Consider the following 12,652-nt stretch of genomic DNA (forward strand, 5'->3'; position numbering starts at 1 on the left):
TGGAGGGATCTCGGCGGCCTCCTTGCTCCGGTGGGCGGCCGCCTCCTCGGCGTCCGCATACTGGTTCGCCCGGGACAACAGCTCCGGGAAGCTCCTCGGCAGGCGTTTGTCCAGGGAGAAGGTGAGTCTGCCCTTCCGGAAGCCGCGCTTCAGGGCTGAAAGAGCTACCTCCTGGCTCAGGTTCCGGACCTCCAGCGTAGCCTTGTTGAAGCGGGTAAGATAATCCCGCAAGCTTTCTCCCTCGTTTTGCCGGACATCAAAGAGGGAGTCGGAGACCAGTCGCCGTCGGCTACTGACGGCGAAATGGGTGATGAAGAGGCGAGTAAACTGGTCGAAGGACTGGATTGAGTTAGCCTCCAAGCCGGCGAACCACGCCCTTGCCGGGCCACGGAGGGTCGCCGGGAAGGCCTTGCAGAGGAGAGGATCTGATGCTCCGTGGAGGAGCATAAGGGTCCTGAAACTCTCGACGTGATCCCGCGGGTCTGCCGCCGCGTCATAGGGCTCGATCGCCGGCATTTTAAATCCCGGCGGATTCGGGGTCCGCAGGATCCTCGAGGCAAGCGCCGGCTGGGAGGAGATCTCCAAGTCGGCGAAGGGATCTTTGGAGTGGCCCTTCAGGACCTGGAGTTGTCGGTAGAGATCGTCCACCCGCCGGTCCAGGGAGTGCGACCGATGGGTGAGAGACAAGGAGCACCGAGAGGGGGACCGACTGGAGCGCGGGTTCCTTGAGGACTGGGGGGTCTGGGAACGCGCCCGGGCCCGCCTCTCGTACCCCGCGCAGCTCCGATGGGAAGGTCCCGGCAGAATGGACCGTGCTCGAGAATCTTCCTCGCGCCGGCGCTCCTCCCCATGGGAGAGGAAGGAGCGCGAGTTGAGGAGGACAGGTGAGCGCTCAGGGAGCAGCGGCTCCTGGGCCCGCTGCGGCGCCCGAGACATCACACCCTGCAGGTTCTGCACTGCCTCCGCGAGGGTGCGAACCTGCTGGGCTAACTGGTCGAACTGAGCGGCTTCGACCATCTGAATGGGAGGTGGAGCGGTGGAGTGTTGCTGAGAATGTGTTGGAGACGCAGCGGCCTCCCGGCCGGAGGCGCGAGAGGCCCCGCGACCGGAGGCATTGGAAGCTCCACGACCACCTCGCTGTGCCATTACGATCGCTCTGAGATTCGGGCCCTCCTTCTAGCGCCAACTGTTGCGGGATTTTCACCCCGGCAACAGCCTTAGTCCCAACCGAGCCGAGCAGAAAGAGACCGCGTCCCCCACGAGGTATTGTCCGCTTTGGGCGCTCCGGTCCGCGCGTCCAGCGCTGACGGAGGGAAACGTTTCCGGCCCGCGCGTCCAGCGCTGACGGGGGGATTGCCCTCACGGTTTTGTCCCACAAAAGGGCCCTCGTGAGGAAAAGGCTTCGCCCTCCTCATTATAAGGCACGGAACCTTTCCGCTCTAGCCGATGTGGGACTAAATTCAAGGCCCCCTCCCCCCCCACAACATAGCCCCCCCAGCGGGAAGGTTCCGGCCAGGTTTTACCCCAACGGGCCCCCACAGTCCTGGAGGGTAGTCAATGGAGAGAGGAGGCTGGCCCTTCCTCTAGCGCCATCTGTTGCGGGATTTTCACCCCGGCAACAGCCTTAGTCCCAACCGAGCCGAGCAGAAAGAGACCGCGTCCCCCACGAGGTATTGTCCGCTTTGGGCGCTCCGGTCCGCGCGTCCAGCGCTGACGGAGGGAAACGTTTCCGGCCCGCGCGTCCAGCGCTGACGGGGGGATTGCCCTCACGGTTTTGTCCCACAAAAGGGCCCTCGTGAGGAAAAGGCTTCGCCCTCCTCATTATAAGGCACGGAACCTTTCCGCTCTAGCCGATGTGGGACTAAATTCAAGGCCCCCTCCCCCCCCCACAACATAGCCCCCCCAGCGGGAAGGTTCCGGCCAGGTTTTACCCCAACGGGCCCCCACAGTCCTGGAGGGTAGTCAATGGAGAAAGGAGGCTGGAGGAGAAGGAGAGATAATAGTAGCAAGTAAAAGAATGCTCTGGAAGTTCTTGCTTACCCCCCTTCTCCCCCCAGCCGCCTATATACCAGGCTGGGGGGTCCTTTTGGGGGGTTGGTCATCGTGTAGCACGATGGAGCTGCCACTGACATGGCCGTTACAGGGCGTCGTGGGGCAGCACTGGGTACGGCCATGACAGGGCGTAGTGGAGCTCCGCTTTGTACGGCTGTTACAGGGGATCGTGGAGCAGCGCCGGATACGACCGTTGCTGGGTGTAGTGGAGCAGAGGGCCGCGGCGTGCCTCCGGGGAATAGCCTGTCGTTGTCGAGAGATGTCCGACTCGGGGTCGGGCTGCGGAGACGAAGATGTCCGACTCGGGGTCGGATTGCTGGATCAAGGGGCAGCCGACTCGGGGTCGGGCTGCGGAGCCGAAGATGTCCGACTCGGGGTCGGATTGCTGGATCAAGGGGCAGCCGTAGTCTTCCTGGGCGCGCGTGCCGGTCACGTGGGGCATGGTGGCTAAGTTCCCCCGTAACAATAACCATTTCGAAGAACACGACGAGGGCTAGAGTCTGGGTGATTGACGTTTGCTATGTTGTCCAAGGCGGAGAGCAGTTGGGGGGTGGATCTCGACTAGATCTCGCAGTTTGGACTATACCCTAGAGTGGCCTTATTCCTCTGGAAGGTCGCTTGGGGTAGGCTACCAACGAGATTCTGCTGTGCGGGAGGGGGATGGGTATCCACCGTTAGTGCCCGGAGTGTCAGACTGATGAGTCGTTAGACCATGCTATCTTCTAGTGCCACCGGGCCAGGAGGATCTGGAGGCAGGCAGGTTTCCCCATGGACCTATGGAGTCATGCGGCATACTTTCTCTTGGTACTCCAATGCTTGGCTACAGCCTCGCAACCAGACCTGAGGCAGTGCGGGCGATCTATACTGTCTATCAGATTTGGCTAGCGAGGAATGCATGGACCTTTGGCGAGAGGAGCTCCCTACTTGGGGTGGCGGCAGAGAGGGCGCAGATGCTGGCAGTGGAGGCCTCTGAAGCGATCTGCTCGGATAGACCTTTGACAACTCGGAACATCTAGGGTTCTACATCTGCTTGTGGAGCACCCCGTATGGTGTTTTTATCTGGGAGCCCCCACCTCCAAGTTTCCTCAAGGTCAACTTCGACGAATGCGTTTTGCAGGGCGGGAGGTGCGGAGGTATGAGCTTCGTTGTTAGGGGCCCGGATTCTAGGGTGATCGTGGCCAGGGGCTGCCAGTTGCTCGACACTTCGGTTCTAGCGGCAAAGTTGAGAGCAGCTTGGGTGGGATTAAGCTATATTCGATGTGCTTTGCTGGGGCGAGAGGTCCTTTTGGAGGATGACTCTGCGACTATCATTGGGTGGATTCTCCAGGCATCGGGTGGGGTTGGCGATTACCGCCCACTGCTGAGAGACATCCGGACTATGGTTTGTGACGGGACAGTGATCCAGACGAGGCATGTGTTCAGGAAGGCTAATGGGGCAGTGAATTGGATGGCTTTTTTTATTGCTGACCACTTTGAGGATCATCTATGGATGGATGAGACGGAGTTGCCTAATACTCTCCATGATATATTATTTTTTGGCTTTTTTAGGTGCATCCACATAAGCTATGTATGCGAAGAAAACGGAATCAAATAAAACCCGTTAGCCCCAAAACAAAAGAATATACGGGTTAAAAATAATAAATAGAGGACGAACCTGAACCGAGAATAGGCCCGCCGCCAACTCCCGTCGCTCTCCAGCAACGACGCCTCCAAAGATCGTGGTGCTTCTATCCTCCTCCAATGGCGATCTCCACGCAACTGGGTCTCTTCGCCTCCAATCTCTTCATCCCCCGAAGCAACCCCGCCGGAATCCGGCCTCGAACCGGCGGAAGTGCGCTGGTCTCCGTCCGCTGCGGCGGCCTGCGCGCCGTCAGCAACGATGAGAGCACCATCGCCCTCGAGCCGGACTTCGACACGAAGGAGTTCCGCCATAACCTCACCCGCAGCGAGAACTACAACCGCCGCGGCTTTGGCCACAAGAAGGCGACCCTCGAGCTCATGAACCGCGAGTACACCAGTATTTTTCCCTCTCAATCCCCTTCTCTTTTTTCCGAATTAGCGTTTTGAGGATCGCGGTTTTGTTAGAATTGGGGATCGGGTCTTTTGAATGGCTAATAAGGGCTAGGGTTTGGGGAATCGCAGGCGATGTCATCAAGACGCTGAAGGAGAACAACAACGAGTACACGTGGGGCGACGTGACGGTGAAGCTGGCGGAGGCCCACGGATTCTGCTGGGGGGTGGAACGGGCAGTGCAGATCGCGTACGAGGCCAGGAAGCAGTTTCCCGAAGAGAGAATGTGGTTCACCAACGACATTGTCCACAACCCGACGATCTGTAAGGTACAGGATAACCCATTGCTATTCTTTTTTAAAAGAGCAATTGGTTTTATGAACTTGGCAGTTTGCAATTTCCCCTTTTCGCCTGTCGAGGAAGTGATGGTTAAATTCTTCCACAGCAGCTCGGTTAGTGATCAGTATAGTCGATAAATTCCAATTCTAAGTGAAATTTACTTTTCAGGAATATATCCTGAAATTAGAGAATGAAAAAAAAAAAAACTTCCTTCTATGTTTTTTTTGGTTCCTATGGTAGCAATTGATTAGAAAGATAAGCAATAACGTAAATTCTATATTAAGTTTCATATAATTGATATAACTTAATTATGTATATGTGCTAAATTAAAAAAATTTATGGATTCAATTTTTTTAATTATTTCTGATGTCACTTTGTTTCTATCTCAAAAAATAATATCTTAGAAGTTGTATACTATTATTCTTGTTTAGTTAGCATATTAACAATGAGTTTGTAAATTGATATCCTTGTAGGTCTTGCAAATTTTTCAAAGTTATAAAAGTTTCATTAATCTCTGTAGTGAGCCATCTCCTGTACTCTTTATTGTTTTTTATTATACTGAAGCAATTACTTTGATATGGCATAGAATCAGAATCCTTTCATGTTTGAAATGCAGAGGCTGGAAGAGATGGAAGTCCACAATATACCTGTCGAGAGTGGGAGGAAAAACTTAGATGTTATTGATCAGGGTGATCTTGTTATTTTGCCTGCATTTGGAGCTGCTGTGGATGAGATGTATACCTTGAGTCAGAAGAAAATACAAATTGTTGATACAACTTGTCCGTGGGTGTCAAAGGTATTTTTCTTTAGGGAGAGAGTGTGTCATTTGACATAGCTAGAGATTCATTTCCCTTGTTCCATATCTTTCATATAACTATTTAGGGCAACTTATTTTCCTGCAAAGGTCTGGAATACTGTTGAGAAGCACAAGAAGGGGGATTATACGTCAATTATTCATGGTGTATATAATCATGAAGAGACTATTGCCACTGCTTCTTTTGCAGCGAAGTATGTTATTGTGCAAAACATAACTGAGGTACTTTATGGCAGCATTTGATGGCTCTTATGATCATCTGAATGTTCACTTATAACTTTAGCTTAGGTGTAATGAAAACATTTCTGTGTCACTTGTTGAAACAGGCGACCTACGTTTGTGATTACATTCTTGGTGGTCAACTTGATGGGTCTTGCTCAACCAAAGAGGACTTCCTCCAGGTATGTCTGACATTTCACTCTAATTCATTTTCTGATTGTAGGAGCCTGGGAGGGTAAGGTAAGTTTCACAGAAATATTGTGCAAACATTGCAGAAATTTAAACATGCTATTTCTCTGGGATTTGATCCTGATGTTGATTTAGTGAAAATGGGCATTGCCAATCAAACTACAATGCTCAAAGGTGAAACTGAAGAGATTGGTGAGTTGCATTGGTTTGATGCTTTGATAATCCCATCAACGTTTTCATGCTTTATGCTGTTATCATCATTTTACTTTTTCAGGTAAATTGGTTGAGAGGACTATGATGCGTAAATATGGAGTAGAAAATATTAATGAGCATTTCATTAGCTTCAATACAATTTGTGATGCCACTCAGGTAATTCTTTGTAGAGGCTGTTAAGTTATCTGGTTCCTTTTATCTCCTACAGCAGATAGTGTGCAGTCATTCTACAATCTATTGTTTTTATGAAAATTGTGAGATAATGATCTGTCCTATGCTTGATCATGGGACATTATGTTTTTTTATATATTTTGTGAGTAGTGGGTTGTTAAGTTCCAGGCCAGTTCGTAAAAGAAAGACAGCTAATTCAGTTGGTTAAGCACTTTATAAGCATTTGATAAAATCTGTAACTTAGGTAAATCTTTGTGAAGGAATTAGCTGACATAGGACGGCAGGAGAGAGAGAGAGAGAGAAGAAGAAGAGGAGAGAGAAAAAGGAGGAGGAGGAGAAGGCAGAGGGAGAGAGAGAAAAGTAGGCAACTCAATATTTTGTGTAATCTTAATAATGTTAATTATAGTCTTAATAACAGTGATAGACTTATACACTCATCCCAAAATCCTAATAATGCAAACCCTAGACTAATTAGAAAATTAAGAAAAACCCCATCAAATAAAATAAATGAGGTCCACATAAAATAAATTTTGTAGTTGTATTTGCACCTAACATGTGTGCCTAAAATCTTTAATAATGGGTGGTCCCCCATCATACTCCCCTAGTTAGAAAGAACTCGACTCTAGAGAGTTTAACTGCAACTATCACTCTAGAGGCTCGGGGTCCAAGGCGCGAAACTTGTCCTCTGTAATGCAAAAAGCATTGGATGAAGGGTGACCTGTCTATTGGACAAGATCAAGGTCTACAGTGTCAGAACTGGTTGCCCAACGGCACAGGTCGGTATGCCCCCGTACCGTTCCGTGCCGGCCCCGTACCGACATAGTAGAGAAGACGGAGGAGAGGACGAACAAAAGAGAGGAAAAGAGAGAGAAGGGGGAGAGAGGAGGGCCGGCGGAGGCTGGGAGCCCGTACAGAGGAGAAAGGTCACCTTGTTTCAAAAGTTGCAAAAAAAAGAGGTTGGACCCTTGTTTTGAGCGAAACAGGGGATCCGGCTGCGGAGCCCTCCTCCACCTCCACGCGGCTCGCCGGCCGGCCTCCACCTCTCTCTCTCTTCCTTCCTCTTCCTCTCCCCCCCCCCCCGCATGTTCGCTCTCTTTTTCTCTCTTTTCTTCTTTTTCTCCATCGACGGATTTCGTTTTTGTTGCCGGAACCGTCCCGGTCAGCCACTGGTACAGCTCAGTATGCTTCGAACCGTTCGATTCAGGATGGTTCGGCCGACGACGGACGAAATAATGATGGAAGGCGCCATTAGAAGAAACAACAACCTCATCATGCAAAAATTGCCTCATCTCATCTCTTTGCTGAGGAAAATATGGCACTTAAGGAACTGAAGTGGCTGCATGAACATTAGATGGCAAAGGAATAGGCTCAAAGATGTCTCGATAAGGTGATAAATCCTCCACGATGAAAATAGGACTAATATTCATATGACTAGGTAAATCAAGTAAATATGCATTAGGTTTCAGTTTTCTAATTGTGGAAAATGGGCCAATGGCTGGGGTATGCAATTCTTGAAGGAATGTTTAGATAAATATTCTGAATGAATGCGAACCATGATATTATCTGTTACATCCTTGGCCCTACGTTGCATATCAGCAGCAAGTTTATAATCCTTATTGTTCATTGCAATTTTGTGTCTAATCTCTTTATACAAATCATGAATATGTTGGGCAAAATTTTCTGCTGATTCGGGAATATGGGTATCGGGTAGCAAAGGAACAAGATTAATAGGGGTATAGAATTGGTATCCATAAATACACTCAAATAGTTTCTTATCTATATATCTATGAACAGAATTATTTTGAGTGAATTCAGCAGTAGGCAGCACTTTCTATTTATCTCCAACAACACATCTAAGCAAATCATGTAAACTACAATTAAGTGCTTCAATTTGACCTTTACTTTGGGGGTGGAATGCAAAGGAAAATATCAAATTAGGACCCCACAATTTCCAAAGTGTCTTCCACATATAACTACAAAACTTAACATCCATATCAGATACTATGGAACTAAGTAACCCATGCATCTTGACAACATCTCTAAAGAATAATTTGGTATCATATATCTTACTACATGGAATGAAATGTGCCATTTTGGAGAACCTATCAACCACAACAAAGATTGAATCATGGCCTTGGGCTGTTCTTGGTAATCCTAAGACAAAGTCTATGTTCAAGTATTTACAAGGCATGTGTGGCAGAGTCAGAGGGGTATGGTATAAAATCCGGTATTTTGTTTCTTGGCTTTAGTTAGCCGACAAGTACAACAACGGGAAGCTATTCAAGTTACATCTCTCTTCAATGAACGCGAATAAAATCTATCCTCAACTAGCAATGGTCTTATCCTTTCCTAAATGACCAGCTAAACCTCTGGCATACGTCTCTCACACTAACTCCCTAAGTGAAAACACGGGATGCATAACCTGGTAGCTCTAAATAGGTAACCCTCACAGATAAAGAAGTTAACATACTCCCCTCGGTTGCTACTACTAACCTCCTAACAAATCAAACCAAAATCAGGGCAGACAAGATGCAATTATTTTCATTTGTGTGTAAATTGCATCCTCTCTTATGGCTGCCATTGTTGAGTTTCATTATACATGCATTACATTAGGCAAGACAAGACGCAATGTACAAGCTGGTCAATGAGAAACTTGATCTCATCCTGGTGGTTGGTGGATGGAATTCCAGCAATACCTCACATCTACAAGAGATTGCTGTGCTCCAGGGGATTCCATCTTATTGGATTGATGATGAGCAAAGAATTGGACCTGGAAACAGAATAAGTTACAAGCTAAATGTAAGTTTTAAATTAATAAGGCATGGATTGCATATTTATCTACTCCTTTTACTTCCTATTTTTTATTATTATTATAGAAAACATTTTTCTGTCATTAGTCTGTAAGTCATAAAGTTGTCCTTTTTCCTGTGCAGCATGGGGAGCTTGTTGAGAAAGAAAGCTGGCTACCTCTGGGTCCCATCACAGTTGGAGTAACCTCAGGTGCATCAACACCAGATAAGGTAACTAAATTTTAAAATTCTAGAAACAAGATTCATCGTTTAGGGTGTGATAGCATTGAAGCTCTTCCATTTCCACTGCATGGTTCCATTTCATACATTTGTGACTTGAATAGTTTGACCACCAATTGAACATTATAGGATGATCCCTGGTTGATGTTTGAATCCTGACAAACATCAGCTCTAGCTCTGCTAATCAATCTGACAAAATAAAACTGCAATAGATGCAAAACAGAGAATATGCATCAATCATAAAGGCTGTAATCTGGATATGTTCTTCAAAAGAATAAAATTATTATAAGACATAATACATAATATAATGCTTAAACTATGTAACCAGTAAGTTGGGTCCTGTTTCTGTCAACCCCAATTATTCTTTTGCCAATTTTTAGGAGGTTGATATCTGGATGGTAGAACTGGAAATTGCTGTCAAAACTATGATGGCTTCGACTTATTCATGCCTCAGAATCTCTCAGCGACCCATAAATATCAGAGTTCAAGCTTGGTTCATGGCCAAGCTCATCTCATTGACATTTCTGATCCCTAGGTAACCGAGGAGTAGATAAAGATGCTACGATAACAAAAAGGCTTCCTAAAGTTCAATGCATTTTCTACTAGGTATTGAAAAATATGTTCGCATTTATGTCATTGGACTACTCGGATGTATATTTTCATTGGGTGAGTCATGCATGTTGCATAATTAATTTGTAGGCTTACATCAGGTCACCATGCAATATGGTTCGTTTGATGAACATGGCTTCCAAACAATTAAGGTTGCCAACAGCCAACAGCCATCCCATCTTATTTACAAGGGAATATATATGAGATGTTGACTTTAAGCATCTTATTGTTGAATAATAATTTTGGAAGAATCAGTTATATTAGTCACTCTTATCTCTCTCTCAAAAAAAGCTTATTTTCAGATTTACATGATCAGAGAGAATGAGAGACGAGGTTCAAAGGTTTGAGGAACTTTGTATTAAGTTTATCTCATCAGTTTCTTATGTTAAGCTGTGTAAAGTAATTTAGGCTGAAGGTCAGAGATTTTAAGGAAAGGGAAATCTTAAAGGCTTGTGGAACTCGTATGGTCATATATGAGGATAATGTAATTCCTTTAGGTTGAGGAGCTGGAGAACCAAAGATTCCCCGGATCACCTGGACTCCTCTGCCGGCCGCGGCCGCATGAATATATTTTTGTTCATGGAAAAGCCAAAGTCCTGCAAAAATATCATAGAAGTTTTGGGTCTAGGTAGTCAAAGGATCATTCTATTGTGCAGCTTCTAGCTAGAACCTTGTCTTCCTCACTAGTTCGATTCTTTCTACCCTGTAATCTCAGGATTTAATGAAAACACTTTTGTTGTTTAGGCCTGTGAATCCAGAGGATTGCAGTCTGTTTCATTTTTCAACTGCTGTTCATCGTTGATATTGTAATCCAATTTGACAGCCAGTAGAGAACGATTTCACTACCCTGCTTGCTGGTTCATTTGTTTTCGCGTCTGGCTTGCACAGGTCATCGAGGAAGTCCTTATTAAGGTATTTGAAATCAAACGACAGGATGCCTTGCGGTCGGCATGGTTTGAGGGAGGAGCTGGAGCTCTGCAGGATTTGGGAAGCTAGCCGAAGCAAATGGTGGCACCTGTGTGACATCCTAGATGGAATGCCGCGGTAGCACCAGACTAGCATTCAAGTCTTTTACTTTTTGCTGAATATGTATTTGGTCTATATTGTACAGATCAAGGTATTCACAGCGATCAATTTATACAAGCTGCACTGACCTTTCACAGAATTGGATAAGGTAACCGAGCAAATGTTAAGATACATTTCACCAATACCTTCTCATCTGAGTAATGTCCGCTGCATACGATGATCTGGAATATTTTGATCATGTTTGATAGGATCTAATAGCTAAGCTGTTTTGCTGCAAGGTCATCGTTATTTTTTTAATTTTTTCGTTTTTACAATGGCGGTGGAAGCGCCTCCATCATCTGCTTTCTAGTTCGGAACCTCTCCCCTGTGCAGACGTTGGGGAGAGGAGGACCAACCTGGCCCATGTAAATTTAGATATGGACCGGATTGTAAGCTGCTCCGGTTGCTCTCCATAATATATTATTTTCTAACTTTGTTGAATATATATATATATATATATTATAGACATACGTCCATTTTATTTAAAAAAATAAAAAGTAGATTTAGATGTAGATTTTCTCAAAAAAGACATATTTATAGAAAATAAAATATTATAAAATTGTGAAGGAAGATCAGCTGTTGAGGTTCATAGAGTTGACATGTCCTTAGTTTTCTATGGTTTTTACTTTTCCGTTTTCAAAAAAAAATGGAAACACAAAATCTATTTTTATTTTTTTCAGATTCCTTGCAACATAAAATAAGTTGAATTTTCTTTTCCTTCTTAACAGCAGCAGGAAGAAAGAATCTGTTGCTTTCCAACAGCAGAATCTGTTGGATTCCGAAGGAAAGATCCCTCGCATTCTTACGTTTAATGACCTGGCTTCGAAATCTGTTACAATTATATTTTTCTCCTATTCTCCTTTTAACTCTTTCCTAAACTCAAGATCTCAGAATGCAGGGAGGAAAAAGAGAATGTCCAGAGATCTTGTTTAGTTGCAAAACTGGGTTTAATTGGGACTTCAAAACAACTCGGCACGTCCAGGGGCAAATCAAATAATCAACAGAGATAAATCATCCAGGACAAATTAGAGCAGCATATAATCAAAACAAATGCACAGCCGGAACAGCAGATCAGCAAGTAAACAGGGTGAAGCTCTGAGGATGGTTTAGGAGCAGTGGAACCGCAGATAACATAGAATTCATTAAGTAGGATTTTTCTATGGGTAGCCGAACGAACAATTAATCCCAAGCTTCTAAAACAAAATTCACACTACAAACTAGGATTAAATTGATTGTCTTCCTCGTTGGAATGTCTGAATTCTTACAGGGGAATTGACTGACTTCCCTGTTGAGGAGAGTCTTATCAATTTTCTGAAGGGATGAGCCGAGGTGTTTAATCTTATTAGCCCAAGTAGAAGCGAAACCTGCAAGATCACCATTCTTACAAAGCACAGACCAGTCATTGAACAGTCTAATAGCTAGTGCAACACCAATTGAAGTCGAAGAGCATTTGTTGAGAAAAAATCTAGAGTTTCGCTCCTTGTTGTAATGAGAGATAGGAAGGCTAATTGCATCTTTTTTGGAACTTGTCGCACCATCCCTCTTTTTAGGAAATGGAGAACACAGCGGGTAGTTGCTCAATGTCTAATCTTCGACATACTCCCCTCCTGCTTTCCATAGCAGATGAACACTTCAGAAGGATGTGGTCAATAGATTATGTAGAATCCCTAAAAAAAGCACACCCCTCCAATGTATCTACCAAGTTTCTTTTGGAGACTGTCCCTTGAATTGATTTTATTCATCAAACAACAACAAAGAAAACATTTGATTTTTTTGTTGGGATCTTGGGAGGCCCAGCCTCGTTGGGCTGGCCCATGTTCTATTTCTATAGAACACGGGGATGCATCCGGAGTCGAGTAGGCAAACCTGAAGGAGATTGGGGAAAGGAGATTTTAAAGGTACCTCACAAATCCAGTTGTCCTCCAAAAAGAATGTAGAAAAA

General features: G+C 45.6%; 1 protein-coding gene across 1 annotated transcript; it reads left to right on the plus strand.

Moving 5' to 3' along the window:
* The first annotated feature begins 3,676 nt into the window (after window positions 1–3,676).
* On the plus strand, window positions 3,677–10,853 carry LOC103707496 (4-hydroxy-3-methylbut-2-enyl diphosphate reductase, chloroplastic-like). Its single transcript, XM_008792005.5, has 10 exons — window positions 3,677–4,069; window positions 4,195–4,391; window positions 5,018–5,197; window positions 5,306–5,437; window positions 5,542–5,616; window positions 5,710–5,815; window positions 5,898–5,992; window positions 8,621–8,806; window positions 8,941–9,027; window positions 10,534–10,853. The coding sequence occupies exons 1-10, from the start codon at window positions 3,793–3,795 to the stop codon at window positions 10,639–10,641; spliced, it is 1,443 nt and encodes a 480-aa protein (XP_008790227.4). The 5' UTR covers window positions 3,677–3,792; the 3' UTR covers window positions 10,642–10,853.
* The last annotated feature ends 1,799 nt before the right edge of the window (window positions 10,854–12,652 follow it).

This window comes from Phoenix dactylifera, chromosome 7 (genome assembly GCF_051530095.1).
Source record: "Phoenix dactylifera cultivar Ajwa chromosome 7, Ajwa_hap1_PhDact_Kaust_v1.1, whole genome shotgun sequence".
NCBI lineage: Eukaryota > Viridiplantae > Streptophyta > Magnoliopsida > Arecales > Arecaceae > Phoenix > Phoenix dactylifera.

Excerpts from the sequence above, each read along its gene's own strand:
- LOC103707496 (XM_008792005.5), top strand. The coding sequence starts at position 3,793 with ATGGCGATCTCCACGCAACTGGGTCTCTTCGCCTCCAATCTCTTCATC. Across the intron at positions 5,438-5,541 it reads TTGTGCAAAACATAACTGAG|GCGACCTACGTTTGTGATTA; the intron begins GTACTTTATGGC and ends TTGTTGAAACAG. Across the intron at positions 9,028-10,533 it reads GTGCATCAACACCAGATAAG|GTCATCGAGGAAGTCCTTAT; the intron begins GTAACTAAATTT and ends TGGCTTGCACAG.